A 26,036-nucleotide genomic window follows, 5' to 3' on the forward strand; every position below is an offset into this window, starting at 1 on the left:
ACAGTACGTGATTTTTCCATTCATCATTAAACGTTAATGGGGACACAATGCTGTGAATGATGCGCGATTCAAAAACTCGCGCCACTCAGCTGATTCCGTCGAACGAACAGCTGATTGATCATTGTTGTCATTTCTCCTAAGCTAACAACGTAAACACCACTGGTTCATGGCCAATCGACGCAATGTCTCTATACGGGGTGCTGTTTATTCAACTGCAAAAAAAGCTCGAAGGGGCAGCTGGCTCGGTGGTTGCTCCCCGAGACCAGTCGTAAATAGCTTCATAAAATCGGCAAGTACTTGGCCTACTTTTTATTAATACGTTAAGCTAGGATGGCCAGAGTAGCAGCGACTGTAGAAGCTATGCTGGCCACGGCCACAATAGATCACTGTCAGATCAAGCACACCTATCTTCTTGTCAAGGAAGAGGACGTTTCTTCCAGCTGATAAGGTATTTCAGTTAGCTCGGGTTCACCCATAATCGCTCGGAACTATTACCTCTCATTTCAATGATTATGCGATGGTATAGCTTCGGAATGAGGCCGGCTTTAGCACCACCTATGTGAAATTATGATTAAGCGGTGCTTTTATGCCATGCTAATTTTATGCTACAATAGTGCTAAATATCTAGCAATTTATATGTATTAAAAAATAGATATAGAATCTATCTTGAGTTAGGGCGTTGGATGGAATGAAGAAGAAAAATAGGAAGAGAATTCATGTTGGACCTTGTTCATTAACTTCGGTCTACCCCAAGTAGAGCATGGTTAGGTCCTTGGTACTTTATTCGTTTGACCGATTGAAACTTTTTGCGTCAACAGGAGATACAGCGTCGTCTTACGGTTAATCAACTATATATATGCGTGATTCGCTTGGTGGTCCTCGCGCCGACAGTTAGCTCACGTCCCAGTCAACCTGCGCATACACCTCGGTTTCTAACGTATGGCCCACCTATCTGAATCCGTAAGAAGATTATTGTCTTTGGCCGGTGGCGAACTTTTCGTAACCAGGACGTCCAATGATTGAAGCAATACGCTTTAGATAAGCGACCCGATATTTGGCTGTCCTGCCGATTGAAAGGTCGGCCCTATAACTGTTCTTATGCTTCGAGAAAATTTAGATCCGTGGTACCTGAAAGATTCTGCCGAAATCTTTCAGTGTCAACAGAGATTATTATACCGTATCCTCTAGTAGACTAAACCGGTAGAATTCACGATGCTTTATCTCTAAGGCTCTAAAGAAAGAATTCCTGCTTTGTCTGGCATATCTCGGCAGAAATCTGTAGCGACTTTAAGCAACATGTGGAAGTTTAACCTTTCGACATAACCAATGCCATAGGCCAAGTTGCAGAGGTTTGTGGATTTTGAGCTTCCGATGTACAGTACTAATATTTACAGACTGAAGTGTGCTGGTGGCGCGATATTTATGGTTTGGGTCGATGAGTCCTGAAAACAGTTGAAGAAGCCTCAGACTCTTGAGGAGTAGTGTCAAACACAGGGGATTATCTCTTTGCAAGTCTTGGTCGTCTGTTAGTGCTGTTAGCAACTCTGATCCGTACCGAAGCTTCTCAATGAAAATCCTAGCCCCAAGCTCAAAATAAAGTAGCCTAATTCGTATCTATTAAACAAACATCTAAACTCCGACAGACATATCTGCTTACAGTTAGCATTCAATGTCATGAATGGACGCATGTACACTCCTATGCTACCGTTAATTGCCACTTGATATCGACATGCAATTTTTATGATGATACGAGACGCGCACCTGTGGTCTTAATCATCCTATTATATTATTGACTTCCATTTTCCACAGGCGACCAAGAGAAAAATAGGCCTGGCAGCGGCGGCAGATCGAGCTAGAAACTATGTAAGTAAAACGTTCTCTTGCTAGCGTACCACCGCGGCTTAAGTCGTTCCAGAAGTATATCCGTCACGTGAACAACATGGAGCAGCGGAACTCGAATCATCTTGAGGATTGCTGGTCGTATTGCTTGAAAATTGGTTCGCGTATGGCCTGTGCATTCGTTTCGTTTACAACGCCGCTGGACGATCATTGTCACAGGGATGCAAAGAACAAAACAGCTATGGGAGTCACGTACCTTTTTCAGTACGTACAAGAATCCAAAGAATTTTGATTGAAGGTGTTGTCGGACTCAGCTTCCAGATAAGCTTCTATAAGCTTGATCACTTACGAGTTCACAAGGCGCGATATTATATCTAAGTAAATTGCTTATCGACGCCGTAATGAAAAAGCTAAGGCTACGAGTTTATTACACGCACGGTTTCAATTGAGCAGCTTTCCTAATCTGTGCGTATCCTGCAAATCAGATCAGCTGGAGCACCAATGCCGCCGTGATCACGTTCTAGGATACGCGTGAAACAGGCATAAGCAAGATAATGTCAGGGGTTTGACAAGCATGTTCGACGGAGGCGACAACATGCCCCAAGCGGCATCGTAACTAACTCGGGGAGAGTTAATGGATGGTTGCAAAAATATGTATATTCCCGCAAAAGGAATTTCCTGGGGCATAGCCGGTATCTGTGGCTAGGGATAGTTTCCTGAACTTAAAAGGAAAATCACTTCGTAAACTAGGAAGCTGACGGCACGTGTTACCTTATGGTGACTTCTGGTAGAGATCGGCTTTACTTTATTGACCAAGATTATGCGGTTTTTATGGTTGACGGCCTGACATTTCTGTCGGCGGAGGACCACCTCGAACACCTTTAGCATACGTTGACCGATGGCGAATTGATGATGGCAATGGAAAAAGCGTACTGCGTTACCTCATCTACGATGTTACCGACTTCGAAAACTTCCCCATATGTGAGTGTCTGAAATGTGTAGATCTCCGCGTCATGAAGTCACATATAGTGCCACATAGAAAGGATTATGAATGTGGACATTGAATCAATTAAAATCCGCGTGAAGAAATTTTACGATGTCTCAGATACACAAAAGCTCTTCAGCAATAAGTTCCATTTGCTAATTTCGTATGAGATTGGTGGACTGGTACTCTAGCCTTTACATAAACTGAGGCCAATCGGAGCAATTTTGTTTTGAAATGGAAGTCTACGGAACAATCAATTGGCGACTTGACTTAAAGCAGAAAAAATCATTCCACCGAGAAATATTTTTTCGAGAAGTAAAAGATCTCCGTTTGTTGACGGACTATATATGCCTTCCTTAAAACTGAGAGGGTTGAACAATAGAGCAGAAATTCAATGGGAAAATTGTCGAATGGCGTCGAATTGCTATCTAACAGTGGCGCGATCTAAATAAACAGCTGATGGCTGGCTGGATGGACGATATTACGTCTCAGCCGTCATGGGTGCTCAGCTAGATCGTTTCCGAATGACTGCAACACTTGGTTTAGACGTCGTGGATTCTATACAGAAACCCGTAACGGTTGATAAGCAGCTATGCCGTCAAAAATATTCTTATTCTTGATAAACCAGCTGAGTTTCCTGAAACGACGATGTGCGAAAACTCTACGTTGCACAAAGCAATTCAGATTCGGGATATGAGGCGGCGAGAGCAGAAACACCCAATGGATGTTCGAACAGCGGTAGATGAACGATTTGAAAACGGCAATGGATAGAATAAGGTATTGCCGAATCGGTTGTACTCATATTGATTTGCTTTTTATTCAAGTACGTTTTGTGGCAGAGATGTTGTGATGATGATTCTGCGGGATTTTCACATTCCGTTTGAGTCGCACAATTTTATCCGTTCAAGTAAGGGTGTCTAGATTGTTGTAAAATGTTTGTAAATGATAACGTATTCGAGTCACCGGTAGTTACAACAGCTGTATTTAAAAAGGCAATCTTGGTCAACTTGACCGAAAGGTGTTAACACTACACGAATTATATATATATATATATATATATATATATATATATATATATAATTCGTGTAGTATTTTCAGTTCGTTATTTGTTATAAGTTGATTAGCGAACATATCTAATTACGGTAGTACAAAAGCAAGGCGTATAGATGCGTATTTTTGCGTAGAGAATTGCTTGTTATGCATTTTAATAAAGTTTGTGAATCCTAAAATGGCTGGTTTTCATTTCACCTACATAAGCCTGTCCACAAAGAAGGTAGAGAACTCTAGCGGAATCGATACTCGATATGATGGTAGACAAACGAGGTAAGTAATTGTTGGAACGACGAACTAGTCAAGGGGTGGTCCGGATATTGCGCTGTACTTGGGCCCACTTCCACTGTTCCAGGGAAATCAGGACAAATATCTTTTACTGTTTTGTCTTTCCAGATCGTTCGTGAGCTTCATAAAGTGACATATTAAAATTACATTTAGTTCACGGTTGGAATCAAAAGGTGTCTCGTTCTAATCCAGTTAAGCGCATGCGAATTGATACAATCTTGTTCTTGAAAATTTATTAGTAAATATATATATGTAGATGAAGATTAACTGACAAGAAATTAAGCGTGCTGTGAATCTGGAACGCATAAAATAATAGTTTGAATTTTTAGCCACAGACTGCTAAGATAGAGCTGAGCACAAATAGCGATGTTTTTCACCATACATTGAATGCTTTTTCTGTTTTATTTGGTAACCCTAGTAATTCTGCTTTGCGATCGTCTTTACGATAAAGTTCCGTAACCTATCCTATAAACCTTTCGACCTGTACAGAGTGCAGGGAAATAGTTCTATACAAATTTTGTGTTTTGTCCAAATCAAAAACATTTCGAACTGACGGCGGCTTGCCTTTGCTCCGGCTTTAGATATACAGATATTAGCAATATCGAAATAATCTATAACAGCTGGAATATATACATAGCTGCAAATACTAAGAAAAAACGTTGGGGTGTTTCATTATACTGGCAGTATCTATATTAGCGATTGTACTGTTTTCACTACGCAACCACTGAGCAAATTTTCAATGCCAGAAGGTGGGCATATTGCATTTAGCGAAACAGTTAGATAGGGCTAAATTGTTCCAGGGCACCTTAGGCCTTAGTGCTTGTTTTATATGGGTCACTTCACAGACTTGCCCATAAAGAGTACCATCTGAAATTTTTCCGAACGTCACCAATTTTGAATCGTGGAGAGTTTTTCAATAGCATGTAACAGAAATATTGTAGGAATTGGCTTGAAATCTATGAGCTACAGGTTACTTTCGCATATAAGAAAATTGTATAATTGAATCTTACCATAAGGTTATTTTTTTTTATTGTTTTAGTATAATAATAAAAAATAATATTACTAATATTATTTTAAACATTTGACAGTAATTCGTGCGATATGTTGACAAAGCCGGCTACGACTGGACAGTGGGTATCAATACAACCTTTTAATAGAACATTTCTTATCACTAGGTGCGACAAATGCGAAACAAAAACGTTTTTCATTTACCAACTAGTTTCAGAAAAGCGATTTAAATTTTCTCTGTAAGTTGTTGAGATCCCCTACTCCTGTCGGCTTTGTGACTGAAATAAGGTTTTTCGCAGTAGTAAAACAGCTAGCGCGTATTTAACATCATATGAAGAAAAATCATTTTATAGTATAATAAGTACTACCATAAATTACAATTCGAAGGTACTTTGCTTCCAACCACTACAAATCCAAGAAATATTCATAAGTGAACTTAAGCGTTCGCAGTTCATTCATAGTAATGAGACAGATGAGTGCTTTGAAAAACTATTCGACTGATCTATTTCTTTTACTTAATTGTATGTTTTGTGTAAAGCGGTTCTCACTTAAGTGTTTATTCAAAAATACCCGGCACACTGGCTTTCATTTGGCTGCTAGCCGATCCGCTTGTTGACGTCGTCTGCTCAGCAGGCAGGTCAATGCATTTGTGGAATGATCTTGAGCGATAGATCACAGCTACGTTGTCGCAGACATCCAGGCGGAAAGCTAACGCTGTGGGCAACGACTCACTCGTCCGGTGCTGTTCGTTCGCTAAGCGGGTAGTAGCGTGAACAGCGGAGTTTGTATCAAGCTGGTCGTCGGTACGTTATCATCATTATCAGCAAGCGGATTTCGCAAACTGGATGCGATTTTAGCATAAAACGAAAGTTCAGCCGATGCAGTCTGCTAGGCAGCGATTACAGCTGTAGCGTGGTGCGCATTCGAATGGTAGTATGAGTAGTACTTCAGTGGATATAATGGACGTGCGATGTTTGTTAGTGTGATGCTGCTCCATCGGTCCGTCGGTCCATACGAACTCGGTGCGTGCTTGGCTTTTTGTTGTCGTTGTCGTTGTTGTGCGTGCGCCGCCACGGCCGCCGACGTCGTCGTCTTGGTCAGACGGCATCAACGTTCCCCGTTGGCGCCGTGTTGTAACTATAAGTGAGCGAGCGAGTGAGTGTATGGTTCTGAGTGTGAATGCGACCGTTGAAGGGAGGAGAGTCGAGTTAGTCGAGTTGGAGTCGCACACACGGACGACGAACAAGATTGTGTGGGATACACAGTCACTTACTCACACGATCGTTCACAGGCCCATCTAGAACACCTAAACAGCCGACGGACCAGCCAGCCAGTCAGCCTGCCTTCCTGTTTATCAGCCAGCCCCCAAAACTGCCACTGCCTGAACGTCTGCCAGGGCAGCAACCACCACAATCACCTTCCGAGTCTGAAGTTTCTTCGCCTGCTCCCGGAGGAGGTGCTGGGGTTGTGCTGTTCGTTAGGTTTCCACTGAATGCTCTCTGTAGCGAAGACGGAGTCGTAGCGCCCGTAGCCATCTGCCTCGCGGCCGATTGGTGAGTCTTATCAAACTAGCTCTAGTGAGAGATAGCGAAGCTTGCGTTCGAATTAGTGATTATGTAAAGGGATCGAAGGACTGCGTGACACAGCATAATGGTTAAAGAAAAAACCGATCTACTGGTAGCTTAAGAAGTCCAAGTATGGTTTACTTACCTCCCTTTGAATCTGAATTGGGTGTATGAAGATGGCTGTACAATTGAGTGCATATTTAGTGAAAGTCTACCTGTGAACGTGTAAATATACATAATTGTATAAAGTATACATACATTTCGATATGAATTTAGCCGCTTACTTTTAACGTTCAATCCGCGAGCGACGGGTATACGGAGAAGTGAGATCTTGTTTCGTTCACTTGTGGCAAGCAGGGTCTTTCTGCTGTCGATTGTACTGATAATGAACCGCGTGTATCTGCGTATTATGGGTGTGAACAATGACATTGTGTCTAGTCGAACGTAACAGCCACGGTAATATGGGCTCGTTATAACGAGTTGTCGCACGTAAGCTTGCATTTGTATAGAATTTTCAAGTTAGATTGTTTGCTTGTTAGTAGATCGCTTAAAGAGGAGGCTGCTGCAAATTATATCGATATCTTTCATTTGTTATTTGATAACAAACAAAAGCTGTTTTTTTTTTTTAGCCTGTCATATTTTCCTGTGTTATACTAGTGCGTGCTTTTTTTGCTAACCATTTTTGACCTCATTTGCATTGATTCTTGGGACTACAATAATTCTAGTTACCTTCAGCGACTTTCATGTACTTCGCTATCCCATGCCTGTTAATAACGATCGTCACAGACGGTACAGAGCGATGACAGGAGGACAGTCGATGCACGTTAGGCATGGCACGGTAAGCCTTGCGGAGTTACTCCAGGTGTGGGATAGACACACACAGAACAATCACTGCAGTATGTACCCGCTGCCTGTCTCCTTTAAAAGCCAAGCGCAATGCATGCGGGTCACTTCATTTAAGGCCTAATTGGCGGAAATAATGCAGTTGTTTGATCAGCACGGTTGTGCGTTAGCCATTTGTTACTACGTAGCGATATATAGGAAATAAGAATTACGTGAGCGGTACACTACAACTGTCTGGTGATTCGCATGGGCGCTTATGATTGTTAACACGGATTTGCTTAATGTGCATTACTTCCTTGCATTATTTAGGCAGCTTCTGCACGAGAGGTATATAAAATTGAGTGGCCGTTAAGCATCAACAAAGTAACCTGATGGGGCTTACAGAATACGAATGGAAAGGCCGACGAAACTCAGCGACCTAGCTGCACAAATGAAGAGTTTGTTCTATATTTTCTGCCATATAATGGTTTAATAATATTGAGTGATTTACCTTTAATTCTTTTATATAAAAAATTGAGCGTTCTGGACTTCACTGGTTTATCTAATAAATGAACAAGGTTGGTTTTGCACGATTTTGCACAGAACTCGGAAGTTAGCTTTCCGCTACTTGTCAAGTATTTTCTGTAGTTGTTTTGTGGCAATAACCGAAATCGATCGTTTATTTGTCTAAAAAAATCGATGGCGAACCATAGTTTTCTGTATAAAACCAAATGGCCGAATGTGGCTTTTTATAGGTGAGCATTCTCACGTACTTCTCACAGTTGCAAGAGTAGCTGCTTGTTACTCTTGCCACTGTGGATATAAAGCTTCCCTGGCGCAGTTTAACAGAAAATCTAATATCTTAATAATAATACCTTAATAATCTGGGTAATATCTACCCTGAGTGAAATGCATCGATTGAAGAGCAGGGTAATCTCAGACAACCCTTGCTCTTGTTGGGCCGAATCGCAATTGTCACGCGTCATATAAGCAACTAAGCGCACAAATTACGCGCGATTTAATTGCAAACCTATTGCTTGCCCTTGTGCTTGCCGCTGTTGTTTAAATCACTTTATTGCTTCGGTTATATAAGAAGTGACGTTGGCACCTACATTTATATTTAGCTAACTTCAAAATTACGTCAACAAAAAACAACAGAATTCAAACGAATAAATCCTCCCGAAAAAAAAAATTCCGTATGTTTAAGGTTTTATAAAATCAATAAGGCAGGCTTCCTTGACTTTTTTCTTTCATGTCAATTATTCACTGTTTTTGGCTACATTTTCGCATATACTTGATGCTGCTGCTAAAATAATGGCTCGGATGTTTCCAAGTCTGTATCGCGTCCAAACTGAGGATCCGAATTACTTATGAGCAGGATTACATACCATGAAACCCGCTGTCTGGTCCGGCATATGGGTTGGAGCCCAGACGAAACCAAACTCTCTTCGCTACCAAGAGATAATTTTAGGCTTTCTTGTACCCCAAATCGTTGAAACGAGTTTGAAAGGCATATGGTTTCAGCAGGATGCTCTGCCCCAATAATGTACATTATTAAATGATTATTTCGGCGAGCAGCTGCTGTCTAGGAAGCGCGACGCCGAATGGCTTCCCAGATCATGTGAGATAACTTCGCTCGGCGTCTTATGCATGGGGACACTTAAAAAACAAGGTGTATTAGGACTATCCACAAGCGGTCAACATATTCGAAAAAACATCTGCATAACGACTTCGATGATGAAACCAAATCGAGCTATCAGATTGACAGGTAGCGACATTACCGCTCCATTATTTCGGAGGTATTGAATGCATTAATTGCCCCATTTTTTACTTAAAGAGAAACGTGTACGACTTAATTCAGAAGTAAAGTTGAATTATGGCCACGTCGAAAGCTGAAAAATTATAACTGAACCTGGAAAATAGAATTTAATTATGCTGTCCACCATATGACCAGAATTAAATACAGGTTCTACTAATGCCTTTTTTTAATTGCAGATTTTATTTAAAAATGTGGTATTTTTTTCACGAACTATTAAGTGCTTCGAGCTGTACATTCGGAATCGTCGTTAAAGTGCATCAGGCCAGTCTGCGTAAGCACTTAGTAGTGTGTTGGCAAACAAAAACGCAGTAAAAAATATGCTCCGAAGAGACGACAGAGTAGGATTATTAAAGCTCGTCAATGAATACACAGACGAACGTAAAAATGTACGCGACGTGTTCTATGTGCATCGTGCTCGACAGAAAGTGCCCCAAATAGACGGTGCAGCAGGTGATGGCGGGTTTATTCGGACACCCGGCACCAGGTTAGACATAATACAAGTTTTCGCAGAGAACTTAATCGCATGGCGAACACAACCCTGCCAGTGTGTACCTTGTAGTCCAACCTGCGTGTGTTGATTTCTTCTGTTGCTCTTCTGACACGACTGCGATTGCCGGAGTCTCTCGATCAGGGTCCATTTGGAATTCTATCGCCGGTCCTATCGTCTAGCCCAGATGACGATTCCATAGTAAGTACTTGTTTGTGCTTTCGCTACCTTCACGCCGGTAAGTCAGTGCAAGGTTGGCTTTGGGTGATAGGGTGAACGCCAAGATGTCGATTATTTGACTCTCTACGTTTCAGTGGGTCGTTGTTTTATGTTGTTCGAGCCGATTTCACAGCTAGGTAAACATCACTCAGATATTCGACCCAAAGCCAGCACGGCTTGTCTGTTGTTTAGTGCCTGGCGTAGATTAACGAATAAGCCGTTGATTGCTACTTATAATTGAACTGATTTAAGAAACAACAAAATTTTTGTGAGAAATCGTTTACCGTGTCCTCGGCTGCATGCAGCTAAAGTGCATTATGCTACATTCTTACGAGATGAACGCGCTCTAATACTCGTTTTGGGCGCCATTCGTAATAGTGTGTCTTGCTGTCGAAAGTTAAAATGTAAATATTTGGCCCAAATCGTGAAACACTGGTCAGCTAATTTAAGGTTAATTGCTTTCAAATATCGGCACTTCCAACAGAAGTTACTGCTTCGACTCTTTCTAATGAATAAGTGATGCACAATTTCTGCAAATAAAAATTATTTACTTGTCGACGTTTCTGTTATAGCCTGAATGTTATGTCACGATTGACGAACTAGAACCTTAATGTTCGATTTTTTTTTTGTGTATTTAACTATGACAAAGTAGACAAAGAACAACAAGTCAGATCACTAGCTGCATATGGTTCACCCTTCTGTGCCTCTCCTCCGCTTTTTGGCCTACAGCCGATGATATATGTTTGACGACAAAGAAAACAAAGCTATCTCTGGCCAAGCCTAAGTTTCTTCACTCTTCATGATGTCCTCAACGCATAAACACGTTTTTCTTGGGCGTTGGCTTCGGACATGGCTTTTTCTTCATATGTGATGTTCAGAGCGACTGTTGGCCCGATGTTCAGTGCACCGGAGGTAACGCAGTGGTATCTGCCACCTGGCACCATTTATTGCAAACTGCAAAGTATTAAAAAAATCTTACTGAAACTGGCTTCGTACTGTTTGAATTCGTGTATATATTGAAATGTCACGTCATGATCGAAACTGATACTAGTTAGAGGCTCAAACAGTCGTGACACAACAGCATGTCGAATGCAATAATGCTCGTAAATACTAATCCATGTCCCACTTAGCGTGACAGTGTCTAATGTCTTAACGTGGAAATTCGATGTAGTTCATGGCCTTAAACAACACTCATTGGATTAAATGAACAATATGCTTTATGACGAGATCTTATGACGAATTTTTACACCAGCAGATGTTGAGACGAGTCAGCAGGAGTAGCCGTGTCATAGCTTGTCTTTGTGTTAGTTTACAATGCAGTGCAGTGTTGATTTTAACCATGGCCTAACACAAAGCCGTTATGCAGGGGCAGAGCTATAAAAGTAAACATTTTACCAGTTTTTTTAGTATTTCACATCATTTCTGATATAGACAGGTCAGTGATCGGCAGGAGAATGATAACAACTACTTGTTTGTAGTATTGTTTTTGCTTTCATATACAGTAACCTTTTAAAAATCAAATTTTCCGGGCTATGATCGTGCGTTTTCCTTGTTTTTCAAAAAAAGTTGGCGTTGGCATATATATGCCATTAACGTAGCGTCAGTTAAGTCTAACTATATGCATAAGTGCTTAGCTTGCCTAGCATCACAAGGACATTTAGGTAATTCCGCTTGTCCTCTTTATACGAGTGCTAGTTTCGACGCAATGACGGCGCTTGTTATCCAGTAAATCAACATTATGTATCAATATAAACTTCTAATTCATTAATCCATTCGATAAAAAAAATATGATGTACATACTAGTGGTTAATAATTCGTTGTGGTATATTGAGAATCTTATAAGGTTTTCAATATCGCGTAACGAAATTTTTTCATAACTTTTACAACGGGTTGAAGTTTAAGGGCCGTCTATAGCGTTCTTATGCTTACATCTTTGCTTACGCCATCTAAGGTCTACACACAAACGATTATTGCTTTCATACACATTACGCTTACGTCGAATTGCATTTAAGCTCTCGGAGTTTGATGTGAACGTTTGAATATCCTAAATAAGATGTGTTACGTAAGATCATGAAAAAAACGACCCGTACTAATTGTTTCTTATTCTGATGCTGCTGTAGTACTTATCAGTCTTTGTATTTGTTCCATGTTCATTCCCCCTCCAGTTTGTGGGTCAGGAAAGTTTTTGAGGGGTGACAAATTCATAGCTGGCAGATTAGCACTATCAGAAGCGTTATCGTCGCATGTCAAATATAGCCGTGCACGTTTTGCTCCTATAGCTTTCCCTCAGTGAGGTTAGACGGTTTGCTTCCATTACGAGGACCCCATATCATCAGACAAGCTTTTGCTTCCTGCAGAAGCGACCTCTACTAGTCGGTATCTGGCCTATTTCAGGACTCAGGATTTTCATGCCGTCTAAGATAATTTCTTTCGGCTACCAATGGCCACAAGATCACTTTGAGATTGTCCACGATGCGAGAATTAAGGACATCTGTTTGAGTGGAAATGTCTGAACAGAGGGGCTCGTTGAATAGGGGACGACTTTTTGCATGAATGTTGAATGCTCATAGAGAAAAAATCCGTCTAGGCTAAAGCAACCGCACCAGGGTCTTCCTCTCATCGATAGCTCGCTCACGAGTTATGGACAGCCCAAACCAGTGGCTGTCTGTGATCTATTACGATTGCTCCCATATGTTGTCGTTAATTTCATCGAATAACGGAAGCGGTTCAATAAACGGGGCTAGTTGGGATTATACCCTGTGGTCCCGCATCTCCTCTGCTTCTACTAATATTAATGCTATCGTTTATCATTGACGACAACGTAGGGCACATTTTCCACAACAGAAAGGGTTAGTCAGAAAACCTCCTAGCCAACGGCATCTCTTACTACTGATCCAATAGAATTGACGCGCGAACGCTGTTTATCGGGTGCTCGTCGTCTGACAACTGGCCTGCCTGCCTGCGCACGTTAAGGCAGAAATATGTATGAATGCTGATGTCTATCACTAGTCGGTTCAGTTTTTTAGTAATATGTGCGTGATTCGTGTCGTGCGGTGTATGGGAATAACCAGCCAACCAGCTGACTGGTTGCCGTGTGCCTATGTCAGCAATGAGGGCAGCGGTAACGGAAATTCGATAACAAGACGATTCTATTAGGCTAGGAGAATGGTATCGTTGATAAGGAAAAATTGGGGTCCCGTTTCGTTCCGTATCTATAATGAACCCTTGGCTATACAACCTAAGCGAAGAGTTATGTCTGAGATAGTGAGCTCTGTCCGAACAAATAAACCATGGGATTGTTCTGGTCGAAGCTATAGGCTGGAGCAGCAGGGAAACGAGTGGTTCTCCGTGGGCCAGAGGGTTAAAACAATAATTTATTCAGTGCTCGGAACCCCCCAAAACGATGCAAACTGTAGCGGATAGGAAACAACGTGCGCTGTCTCGTGAAACCTGAGCGTCGAACCAAAACAGTTAGTTTGGATTATCGTTTGCGACAGTGATATGCTGCATAAGGTATTATAAAGAAACGATCAATGAGTTGCCTTATCCTTAAATTAATTTTTCAAAGGCACAGCTATTAAACATAAATCTTGGAAGTCCGATGTGGGGTCCCGATGACGGGCGAGTCAGATACAGTGCCTTCCATTTACTTAGCAACAAAATTGGTACCTACTATTCCCACTTCATGTTATTTAGAGAGACAAAATAAAATTAAAAAAAAAATAAAAAATCTATATTTTAGTAATGTTGTATAATTTTAAGCTAGTACACATTCAGATCACTACAGATCAGGAACACTAGTTCGTAGTTGACTGGTCTCTGTTTCGTTATTAGCTTATTAAATAGCATCCATTAAGTCGCCCCTTGCCTACAGCAACCTCCAAAGCAAACGCTCACTTTCAATATCGTTCGAATCCCAAATAAGTAAGAAAGGTGTCGGAAGCTCACTGCTTCAGCTGACTGCGTCGCGACCAGATCCGTCTATGTAAGTTGTGGAAGCATCACCATTATTCTATCTGTCTGTACTGTTCTTGTTGCATGATTGAAGTTGTTTGACGAAGAGAAGGATCTGACGGATAGGAGAGCTGTTATTTCTCCTAGCGACCAGTCAGGATTCGTCATTGCGGTTTGTGATACTTTTATCGGCGGCACCACACGCTGGCTCCTGTTGGCCCTGCCATGACGTCGGACAGATAGGACCAAAAGCCGATTCGTGTGACAGAGGAATGTTTTAGACGATATAAAAAAGCGAAGGCAGCATCCTATTTATCCCCTATATTGCTGTTATTCCAAAAGTATACGGAGGCAACCTGAACACACCATCTAACTTGTCAGCTAAGAAAACTATTGATACGACGAGCGGCTGACGTTCAAAGGTATTTGCGGCTATTTTTCTATTGCCTTACTTGATCCATGATGCCGGAGTGTATCGATCGAGATTCGAATTGGAAATTGAACGGCAGAGAACGTTGCAAGGTTCTGTTGAAATATGATCGTTAGATACGTAAGAAATCGGTGGTCGTGAGAGTAACTGATTCTTGTCGTTGAAAGATGGCGGGCTCGACGTCCGAGCTGCATTTCGTAATACTTTACAGATTGGAAAAATGTGTAGTTTTGCAATATCGACGATAGACAATTGAGGTTTTGCTACGATCAAACTGTTCAAGAGAATGTAGGCTTTCGTGTGGCGAAAGTGTGTTACTGTTGCCTTACGCGACTATGAGCAGTGGTGAGTTTAGTCGTACAGCGGGCATGCCACTACTTAAAAGTATGTCGGTTTCCTTCTTGCGATTTGTTCCTAGCTTTACCGCTTGCTCACATAACGCGTCTTATATATTAAGTAGCACTATATCGGACGATAATGGGATTGAACGTAGATTCTAAACAGGTGAGATAAACGGCGGCGATTGCTCCTACGCCATTTGTGTATCGGTTGTTAAGCTTTTTCCTAGCTGTGCAGGATAGCTTTAATCACATATAGTAATTATTATTACATTAACGAATTGGAACCAAGGCTGAAGTATGTAATGTTGTTGCTTCGAAACAGCGAACCATTGTCCGGTTTCGAACGTGCTGGACGTGCCAAAGACCATAACTCATTGAAGTAGATCTCTCAAACTGGTTACATGGCTACTTAATTTAACACTCATTACCTAAGAGATATATGGGCCACCGCTTCAGAATAATAGGGCTGGATAATACAATGCCGGCCATTACAAGCTATTGGTTATAGGAAGAAATATTAGCTACGGTCAAGCTTGAAAACGGCATATATGGTGGATACGTGCTGATGTTGATCAGTTTTGTTTGCGAGCAGTCAGTTGACTCGTTATAGCTTATAACTTTATGCTCTTCAATTTAGCACTGCAAAAGCTCTTCTAGGGCAATCCAGGAAAAAGCAAAACTATCTGTATGCAGAGAAAGGCATTATATTGTCTCAGGTTACAGCACTGGGCGTTTCACATCATGGGTTGCATATTAGTTGAATTAACAATACCTTTCAACATCAGGCGTACGAAAGGTACAGAGAAGCGGATCATACAAATTCAGGTTCAAGATGTCCATTGTTGGCTTTCGGCTATGAAATGATTGTTACACACTGAGGACTTAGCTGCTTGCGTGTCTGTCTTCCCCCATCTCCGTATGATTTACTTAACCTCGGCTTACCTACTGCTCGTCTCCACGTACAAACGGACAATTTGTCCAACAAAAGGCCGCATTAGTGGATGCCTTCAATAGTGCATTGTATATGACGGCTATTTTTCATCATCGCAGCAGCGTTCGCAGCACCATAATTGGCGACAGAAGCTGCATCATGCGCTGCGTCACAGCAGACTTCATCAACATCAACAACATTAGCGTGTATATCAATAGATGCAACAAGAGTGTTGTAGCCCAATAGTATTTTCCGGTGATATTTCTTTCACCCGCATTCTCTTCATGAACGACAACAACCTGCAAGCTTTATCTTTATCCTGCGGAACAGTACTACCGTCGACCACTAGCGTAAATCTAGACATATTCTGTGGAAATTACATGCCTAGGTAGAGTAACAAGATTATAGATACATGGGGAAATACGCAAGAACAGCGAGAGAGAGAGAGAGAGAGAATCAGAACGAAGAGGAGGACAGGAAGGCGGAAATTCATCTCGAAGACCAGACACTTGTACTCTACTGTACTCCTACGACTATTACTAGAGATAGCTTGCCATTTGCAATGACCATCCTCGCTTTTGCGTCGCCGTGTAACTAGATTGTGGTGTTACCCTACCAAGCTACTATTATATTATCCTCCTGTGCGCACTATGTATACGAAAAGTATATGGATTCTTGGCTTTTTCTCTTTCCACCATTTACCTTTTTATTTCTTCTTTCACTTTGAGTCTTGGCCATGACCCATGCCACCTCAGAGTCGGTAACACGAAGGGTAGACTGTACGCACGGTCATCATTGTGACTTTTGCTCTCGTTGTTGCCGTCTTGGCCGCCGCCATCGTCGCTACAGCTGCTGGTTTTATCACCACCATAAGCTGGTGTATTTGCTTTCCGCTGAAGTGTTTGCAAGTGTGTATACAGAGCACCGAGCTTCCACTATGTCAAGCCTGGTTTATTATTCCATCATTTTGTCTATGACCACCACACCTGACTGTTGCATCGCGTAGCGCCTCGGCGCTAAAGCTGTTGCCGACGTTCGTTTGGTTCTTTGTGTATCTATCTGTTTAAGCGTTTATTCGCTACTCTGTTCATCTGTAGGTTTGTCCAGGGTCGACTGCTGTCCGAACGGTTTTTTTTGTTCCATAGTCTTGCCTGCTGACCGGCCTCATTGTTTACCACGCCCTGGCGTCCGCAGTGCCAGGGGAAGTTACAATGACAGATGTAATAGCGACACCAGCAGCAACGGTAGCAGCGAAAACGTAGGAATTACTTGAGCGATTGAGCAAAATAACTTTCGGCACCACGTCAGCCCCGTAGATGCCAGCGTTGATGCATCCCAGTACAGTTGCCGACTCTTTCTTCGTGTTCTTTTAAGTGCTCACCACGAAATTCCTGGCTGGCAGCGGTGTCGGCGACAGGGGCAGCCCTCATAGAAAGCACGCGTCGATTTCGCAGCGGACTTACAATGCTAGGCGGCAACGAAACCGCAACTATAATGTGTTCCTGAGTTTCGGAAAAGCCTCTTGGGACAGTGCCTGCTTTCTCGCGATAGGCTAAGTATCAGTTCTGTTGCACTCACTTTAACGAGCAAACGACTCGATTTTCACTTGCTGCTTCACTGCTTTACTGGACTTTAAACGCATAGCACACAGAATACTTATAACGCAGATCTGCTGTCTCTCTATCCCCTAAATCCCTGTTTTTAAGCCTTGTCAATCAGTCAACCGAATTAACGAAAACACGAGGCTTACTGAAAATGGTCGTTGAACCTTTATCTCTGCTGCAGAGTGCAGTATCCATGCTGTAGCTATTGCACAAACTTCAGATATCTCAAAACATTTAGCTTGGATTTTTAAGCAGGGAAACAAAGGCGAACACTGCGTTTCTAAAGTATCGATCTAGTTTTTAACAAAGCTACTTCCGTGTACGGCTAATTCCATAGCAATGAGGTTGATTTGAACCATGCGATGATCCACGAATATCCCACTACTGTATACGTTCAGTCTGAACAAGCGGCTTGGCCAGTAATTATATCACGTCTGGATCTTCTGATCTGGAATGTAATATTTCTGAAGTGACGTCGAGCGCTGAATGTAAACAAGGAATATTGCAAGGAGAAATTGTGCAAGAGGGGTGGGTCCTAATAGGGCACTTGGCTTCTAGCTCTGTCTACAAGATTGCGGAGCAAGGGTCGATCGACAAGCGAGAAGTATATGTATACAGACATATAAGCATACTGTGATCTGGCGCATTCTGATAAACGCTTACTTCGTAGCTTCATGACATGACCACGGTTTCTTTCGCTATCGCTACGGCTCTAACAAAACAAAGTAATGCACGATGCCTTAAGCTCCGTTATTAAGCATTTGTGTCAATGTTGCCAGGGAAAAGTAGTGCAGTATCATTAACTTTGATTGGTAGTATTCACTTTTACCTTTCCTAGGGTTGCTGGGTAAAATGCCGGGTGAATCGCTGCGCCAGCGGTTAACACTCACATATAAGTGTTCTCTAAGCACTACTGATAGTGTGTCAATTCTATAGAACCATTTATTTTGCTAGAGCCTTACATGGATAATTTCAATATCTCACTTGTAGACACATTTTCAGCGTGTTGGCATTAACAGGTTAACTTAAGGGGACAGAAATTCTCAGTTATGTCTGACAATAGTGATTAGTACTTATAACTGCATACACTGAAAGAAAAACAAGTACGGATTCAACGTACTCATCAGATCAGATGACGGTACCACGTACAAATGCACATGAACAGCTTTGAGGAAATTTCTTCGACTTAAAGGACATGGCATTTGTACCTCTGATAAAGTATGTTGGGCACGTATTTTTCTAGTGTGTGCCACTAATTGGAACATTAGCTAGTTCAGTTGTAACAAAAAGGGAACCAATTTTCGCAATTTTGCAGAAGTAGCATAAAAACATTATCTTTGGAAAAATTATTATCTTTGGTTAGACATTATCTTTGGTTTTCCAGAACCCTAATCCACCCACACCGCGACGGTGATTAGCCTGTAAGGGATGGGCTGCTGCGCGTTGACGATTGCGTGAAACTATTACTGTCGAGTGATCAATGGTGTTTTCTAGATTTACTAGTTTTCGTTTCTGATGAAACTTTAAATTACTTTTTTTTTGTGGAAAAAGAAATCGATTACTTGCTAAAAGAATCAAATCAAGTTTAATATAATGAAGTACCCTCTTTACCTGATAACACCCTTCTAAAGAAAAACCGATGCGATTTAGGGAAAGAGAAGCCCAAAAGTGTTATCGTCATGGTTCTTACGTCCAGCATCTGTATTTGTAATACAGCTCATCTTCCTAATTGTGACACATCGGCAGGCGACCTTCTATTTAGGTACTTCAATTAAAATTCTGGTGGATAAAAAAATATATAAAATATGCCGATGGAGCTGCTTTATAATCCAACTGCATTTAGGAACCTTAGTTTCTTTTGAAATAACAAATGTAAACAAAAAAACAAAAAAATATGCTGTTACCCAAACGTTTATTTTAATTAGTTGTATGGCACTGATTCATTTACACTACTGTGTTGTTAGACGTGTGCTTGGGCTTTATGGTTAGTTTGTTAATCGCATGTCTGATCATTCGAAACGTCAGCATTACGTAGATGTCAGTAACCCTAATGCTAGTGTTTATATAAATTTACTTATAAGCAATATAGTATCGTGCGCATGTCAATAGGCACTAGATTAAATAAATAGATATTCGATAGTAGTCGCCCGCTTGTCGTTACCACACGAATAGGACACATAATAACAATAAAGTTTGCTGCTGATGTTACTACTACTGCTGCTGCCGTTCCTGCTTTCGGCCGAACAACACCGCCACTGATACCTTAGACGCACTTGTTGGTACATATTAATTGCGTTTATGTAATCTGTAAAGGATTTTTTCTGCCATGCTCAAATGGCAAACCAACGGGGTTGTCTAGCTCTGCGATTTGCAAACTCTTTGCAATCGATCTTTGATCTCGGTCACGAAGCGCGCTGTTCTATTCAATAGGGTCAGAATGATTGAGAAAAAGGTATCTTCACAGCTCTCATAGATGTAGATTCCCGGCAGAACGTCTCCATTGTTGGACTCAGTGTCGATCTCGTTTTACCCTTTACGTTCGTATAAATCCATGCGTGTTGAGAGCTCATTTAAGATGTATGAAAGGCCTACGAAATCATTATTTATTGATTTGCAATAATAGCGGCGGGTTGTCAGTGATTTAAACAACTGAAAAACGTATGCGACCCATTTCCCCGCTTTCTGTTGCTTTTCTTTTCTACTGCCTGTTCCTGCTACCCAATCTTAGGCTCTCGCCCAAATCTTAACGTAAAACCGCTATTGCTCGGAACAACATTTGGACAACAGGTCGCTCTTGTTGATCATTGCGGATGCAGGTTCATGACATCAGCATGATGCTAACCTCGCAGTGGCTGATGATGATCCGTTGTGGCGTCTATCTGTGTTGTGGTGACCAATGTTTAATCAAAGAGAACAGGTAATTTCTTTACTATTCTTAATAGAAGTGGGTATTCTGATTGAAATGCTTGTTGTCGTTGCCATTTAGCTGGATCACATTGACTGACCCACTCTCCCCAGGGGACGAAAAGGGGCTGAAGCGAAAATACTCGAGGCGGTGGCGGGTTGTGTTGAAACAAAGGTGACAGGCAGACAGGCATATATCTGATTGAAGCATCAGCAGTACAGCTCATCGAATTGTCTCAATGAGAAACAAACAAATTGAGAAGAACAACAAAAAAAAATGAGCGAAAGCTACAGGCGACGGGCGCGGTACGGAAAAACCGTGTCTAAAGAGAAGCTCTGTTGCTTTCAGATTGGAGTCGTTTTCCCCGGGCTGCCGCCACCGCCGCGACCTCTTCCTCTATGAACTCGCCGAACCGATCTGCGCTCTTTCTGACCCGAATCGTCTCTGTCGCCGCTGCCACCGATCTGACATCGTAGTCCGTCCGTCCGTCCGTCGTGCACGTGCCAAGTGCCAAGCGGCCAACGGGCGTAGGGGTCAAGTCTCTAGAAGACCTGTGCCAAGTTGACATAAGGGTAGTTCAACGATGGACGAACATACCCCCTCCAGTCGTCTGCCTGACCGTTGGCTGAACTGTCCTAAGATTGGCTCACTCCTAGCCGATATATTCGTGCCTTTCAAAACGCCGCTGGACGATCGTTACCGCAAGGATATAGCCAAAACAGAACTGTATTGGGAACCAAGTCATGTGATCGGCATTTGTGAAGCACGCAACATTAATCTAGGGCTTATTGTCGACCTTACATTTGCGAAGCGTTACTATAAGCCTGAAGCCTTCATAAGGAATGGTATTGTTCATAAAAAAATCGCATGTAGAGGACATAATGAAACGCCTGACGCAACCGCCAAACAAGAGTTCATTGCGGTGTGTTTAGGCTATTTGCAGAATCATCGTTGTAAAAAGATTGGCGTCCACTGCACACATGGTTATAATCGAACTGGTTTTTTGATTTGCGCTTATCTTGTAGAAGAGTTGCATTGGAGTATCAGTGCGGCTGTGCGAGAATTTCAGAAGGCTCGTGAGCCTGGCATATATAAACCGGAGTACATTTCCGCTCTGATTGTTATGTACGGGGATGAGGAGGACACACTAGAGGCAGCTCCATGGCCAACGTGGGAAGACCCTGCTACACAAAGTGATGATATCGAACGCGAGAAGCGCTCTAAGGAGTTCATGAGTGGTATACCTGGGGTCAGCTTTGTTGGGGATAGACACGAAACTGAGGAAATTCAACGAAAGGCTGCAGAAATGTGCGGGTTCCGTAGACAGGGATTTCCGGGAATGCAGCCAGTGTCTATGGACTGTGACAATCTCTTGAATCTGAAAGAGGAGCACCATGTCGTTAGCTGGAAGGCCGATGGCACTAGATACATGATGCTTATCGCTGGAAAAAATCGGGTCTACTTCCTTGATCGGGATAATGCAGTTTTCAAGGTTGACGGTCTTTCCTTTCCGTGGAAAAAAGACCCTAAGCAGCATCTTCAGTGTACGCTTCTCGACGGCGAGATGGTTATAGATAACAATAATGGCACACCTACTCCGCGTTTCCTAATCTACGACATTGCATTTTGCGAAAAATTTCCCATCCGTAATCAACCATTTAGTACTCGAGTAGAATGCATAAAGGACGTAATCATTGGAGCGCGCTCAGCAGCAGCCGAAAAAGGCATTATTAATATGGATAGTCAGCCATTTAGGGTACGTTTGAAAGAATTTTATGATGTCTCAATGACAGAAAAGTTACTAGGCGAGAAGTTTCAATCCCAACTAGCACACGAAATCGACGGGCTGATATTTCAGCCTTCCGCGAAGCCTTACAAGGCTGATCGCTGCGACTATATCCTCAAATGGAAGCCCCCGGAACTTAACACGATCGATTTTCGACTTAAGATAGAAACCACCAAACTATCAGAAGGAGATCCACGAAAATTAGAAGGCTTTCTGTTCGTTGGCGGGTTAAATAAGCATTTCGCCAAGCTTGGTAAGGTGGCCAAACAGGATCGGGCTTTGGACGGCAAAATCGTTGAATGTTGCTTTCAGCAGTTTGACAGAAATGGACAGACCCAGCTTGGCTGGGTTATGCTTCGCGAGCGTACCGATAAATCGTTTCCAAACGGCTACAAAACTGCATTGGGCGTCATGAAGTCTATACAGAAGCCTATCACGAAAGATAATCTGATCAAATTCATTAATAAGGAGGCTGTGAAAGAGCCAGGGTGGCCAAGATCACCTGGTCAACCAGGACCACCTGTCGCATTCCAGAAACGGCCGAATTCCGACTTTCTCGTCCCGCAAGTGCCGCCGCAACGTGCAAAAATGCTCAAAGACGATGATTGAGGTGTCATCAGACAAAGAAGTGAAAGAGGTTTGGCGGCAGGGACAGTGAGCCGCTGATGCGTTGCGGCTCATATGCATTGTTTCACCGACTTTCGTGCGGATATCGTCAGGTCGGATATATCCGTTCTACATGTCACCGTTGAATCGAATTCCATACGCTTGATAAGACAAAATATTCTCTGAGCAAACTGGGTGGCAACTTCATTGCATTACTTGTCATCGGTTTAAATCGGGTAAAATATACTAAGGTTGACAATATGGTTCTCAGTATACAGACATGTGCTGTCTGGGTATATCTTCTGGTGGAATGATTACACCTATGAGCGTTTTGTGGCGGTATCGGTAAAGATGCAGTCTATAAAAATAATAGTAATAACAATTATTATTATGATTATTTACAGTAGTACATATATGCCTATGCATCTCCACCACCGAATGTATATATTAAAGAACAAATAAATGAATTCTTATTTGTAAATAAACACTGCGTGTTCAATTCAACACGACAACAAAGGCAATTTAGCGTAATGATAGAGAACTGTTGCCAACGGCGACTACGTAGATTGATACATTTTTTTTTTTTAAAATAACGCTTTGTTTTCACTAAGATAAACGCTAATTTATTATTTTAAGATATATGCAGAGCAGGGTACCTTAGGTAGTCCGTGCATTTGCTTTGGAAGTTTGCTATTTTTTAATCCACCGAATGAAAAGGAAGTGGGTACTGCAGGAAGTCAACCAGTAAAATCAAGAAGCTTGTACATTAAGTGAAGGGCGATATAATCTGAATCACCAAGAGGCTTGTTCTTGACTACGTTGCTAAAGCAACCAGGAACAACGAATTTGCCAACGGTCGCTGATTCAGATCTCATTCAGAGAATAGCAACCGACGGATTCAAGGGAACAGAAGTGAAAGATAGTTATGGTTACAAGAGGTGGCCTCATAAATCTGTTACACCAAAGATTTTCCACATGAGAGAATAGATGTTTTATATGCATCGAACCCCATATTGGGTAGCGGAAGATGCTCTTTCCATATATTCATCTGTTCGTTTTTTCCCAGCGAATGAAATCTAAGCTTTTCTTTAGATTATTTACAATGTTGTGTACGCGTACAAAGCATCGCGAATCAACTTCAATGGGGGTTGAAGTGTGCGTGTGGGAAGGAATCCGCTAAAATAACTTCAAGCATATGACAACACGTTGGTCTAAAAAAGAAAAAATATATAGACGTGTTATTTATATATACATTTTGTACCAATAATCAGACAGGTGCTTATTTCAGGATAGCTAGAGGCAAATCATGCGAGCTTGTTCATGTTGATGAAAAATTCACACGCCACATTTACGACATAATATTCCCATTAATCTCAGCCCGTTTTCAGGCACGCTATGCGAAGTCACGCTAAAACTGTTTGTTTTTATTTATAGAATCATGGAAAATAGGCAAAGTAGGCCAAAGCTAAATAGGTGGACTCGGGAGCTATAGCTATTCTTGGTAAGTTCAAAGGTACCACCTGGCAACATTCACTAGTATCAATAATAACATCATCAAAAGCAATGAATCGTTGCATCGTCTACGTTATTTTTTCTATTGTAGTTCATTAAATGACCATGTCTCTGTCTATTTACTGCTCAGATTTTGACAGGCTCACAATGGTGCTGCCTGGCCGATGTAGCTGCATTCAGTTTTATCGTTTTTATCGCAATTTTCTAATCGATTCCAGGTGATGACAATGTCATCTGAGCCGCCCGCTGTATCCACATCAGCGCCCGTCGTGCCGCCTGTGCTGGCTCGTTCTGTGAGCGCACAGTCTCTTTCGGCCTCTGGCACGCCGACGTCATCGCACGCGTCTTCGCTTTCTCGTGAGCTTGACTCTCGAAATTCTGCTAGTACTTGTTCGGATGATGCCAGCCCGCTATCCGTGCATAGCCTCCCGCCGACACCAGGTGCGTAGGTCTGTTGATAGTGCACGCACCGCAACTTTGGAATATTGAAAAGTATTGTATTAAATGCATTATTGATGCATGCACAGTGTTTTATTCGAGGCTAATAATTTAAAAACGGCTATTTTTTTTTTTTTTTTTTTAATTTATCGTACGTCTCCATGTCCATTGTGTTGCTTAATTCTACCCATATAGAGTTGAATAAGACGGCCATATGGCAGATCATTGAATCGCTTAAATCGATGTAGCAGCGTTTCAATTGCGCTCTATAATTCACGTTCTGCTTTAACAGAAATTTGCTCATGCCTTGTCTAAACAGCTGCAGTTTCCTTCCTACTTACCTCTGTACCTTATCTCTCCGACAAGACAATATTGTGCCGTGTACCGCGGTCTGCGCAAGGTGCACGTATAGTATTAGGTAAGCCTAATTTATGAGGGGTCCGGGCGGAAACAGAAGATAGGAGCGTCTTTATCTACGGAAAACGGAGTGATCTCAAAGGGTGAACGAAGGGAACCTGCATTTTTTACCTGCTATAAACAAATACCTAGTGTTGATCACTTCCGCGGGCTATCCAGACAGGTCTCTCTTCCTGTGCACGTTAGAAGCATGAGCATGATCAGAGCCAGTGTTTGTAGACAATATTTCTGTGTGTTGGTGCTCGTGAGAACATGGCGTGCGAACTTAGGAGCGAGGTTCACTCTCTGAGGAGCTGTCTTCTTTTTTTAGAATTACAAAAATTGCTAGAAAGAAAGTAAAAGGAAGATTCTACAACAATTACACTAGCACCTGATCGTTTGTTTGTGTTCGATGAGCAGACAAGTAGCTTGAGTGAATATTTCTAGTAGATAAGACTTGATGTTCTAGCAATAGTAGTTCCCTGCGATTGCTCTGTTTACTTGTCGGCGTTCCCTTTGCTATTGCGCTCTCGCTGGAGGGTTCTGCGAACTATGACAACCTAATTCCATGTTCTTGGTTAATTCCTTTCCGTTCCAGTCGCGTCAAACTCTGTGATGATCGCCACTTTTTCCTTCGTGGCTTGTCCGCGTCCTTCCCCACACCGCAACCGTTAGACCATAGACCAAATTTTTGCGCGGCGTTGAAACAATGTAACAATGTGAAACGTTGAACTTCTAGTGTACGCATGTTGCCCCTAGCGCTTAACACTTTCTAATCGCCAGCCAGACTCCGGGTAGCAGTAGTCGGAGTTACTTGCGCACGACATTTGCACAATGTTCGTTTTCGTTGTCCGTTGCGGGCAAACGGCCGCCGGGCACTTTTGAAACTGTGTAGTGGCCAGCATATATACCATATTTCAGAAGTCTATTACGTAAAGCGTTTATCTGTAAATATTGCTGCAGTGTTGTGTGGCAGTGTGAGAAAAGTGTGCTGGCTAGGCGACGACTACGGTCGTAGCAACGGGCTACTTTTCCGCTCCACAGCTGCATA

General features: G+C 42.2%; 2 protein-coding genes and 2 long non-coding RNA genes across 7 annotated transcripts in view; 3 read left to right on the plus strand and 1 right to left on the minus strand.

The window, feature by feature from the left end:
- The first annotated feature begins 148 nt into the window (after nt 1-148).
- On the plus strand, nt 149-4,053 carry LOC147753306 (uncharacterized). 3 transcript variants are annotated; one of them, XR_015311606.1, is made up of 3 exons: nt 149-289; nt 819-1,077; nt 1,810-4,053. It is a non-coding gene; the product is annotated as an uncharacterized LOC147753306 (long non-coding RNA). The 3 variants fall into 3 exon arrangements; XR_015311605.1 differs by having other exon boundaries at nt 149-448; nt 819-4,053; XR_015311604.1 differs by having other exon boundaries at nt 819-4,053.
- A 1,108-nt stretch (nt 4,054-5,161) lies between these two features.
- On the minus strand, nt 5,162-7,454 carry LOC147753307 (uncharacterized). Its single transcript, XR_015311608.1, has 2 exons — nt 7,020-7,454; nt 5,162-6,744 (listed from the first exon to the last, which is right to left on the minus strand). It is a non-coding gene; the product is annotated as an uncharacterized LOC147753307 (long non-coding RNA).
- Nucleotides 5,262-23,124, plus strand: mRNA-cap (RNA guanylyltransferase and 5'-phosphatase mRNA capping enzyme). Its single transcript, XM_022835208.2, has 2 exons — nt 5,262-6,723; nt 20,596-23,124. Exon 2 carries the CDS (start codon nt 20,831-20,833, stop codon nt 22,640-22,642), a length of 1,812 nt encoding a protein of 603 aa, XP_022690943.1. The 5' UTR covers nt 5,262-6,723; nt 20,596-20,830; the 3' UTR covers nt 22,643-23,124.
- Nucleotides 23,125-23,344: 220 nt separating this feature from the next.
- LOC111261604 (uncharacterized) overlaps nt 23,345-26,036 on the plus strand; it is a 9,525-nt gene continuing 6,833 nt past the window's right edge. The window contains exons 1-2 of one of the 2 annotated variants that reach the window (XM_022835209.2): nt 23,345-24,140; nt 24,370-24,592. In XM_022835209.2, the coding sequence (XP_022690944.1) occupies nt 24,373-24,592 (220 nt within the window). In that variant the 5' untranslated portion in view covers nt 23,345-24,140; nt 24,370-24,372. Of the gene's footprint in view, nt 24,141-24,369; nt 24,601-26,036 lie in introns of those variants that run through there. The other variant, XM_086968774.1, reaches the window with a different exon arrangement.

Source organism: Varroa jacobsoni, unplaced genomic scaffold (assembly GCF_002532875.2).
Source record: "Varroa jacobsoni isolate VJ856 unplaced genomic scaffold, vjacob_1.0 scaffold_573, whole genome shotgun sequence".
Taxonomy (NCBI): Eukaryota; Metazoa; Arthropoda; class Arachnida; order Mesostigmata; family Varroidae; genus Varroa; species Varroa jacobsoni.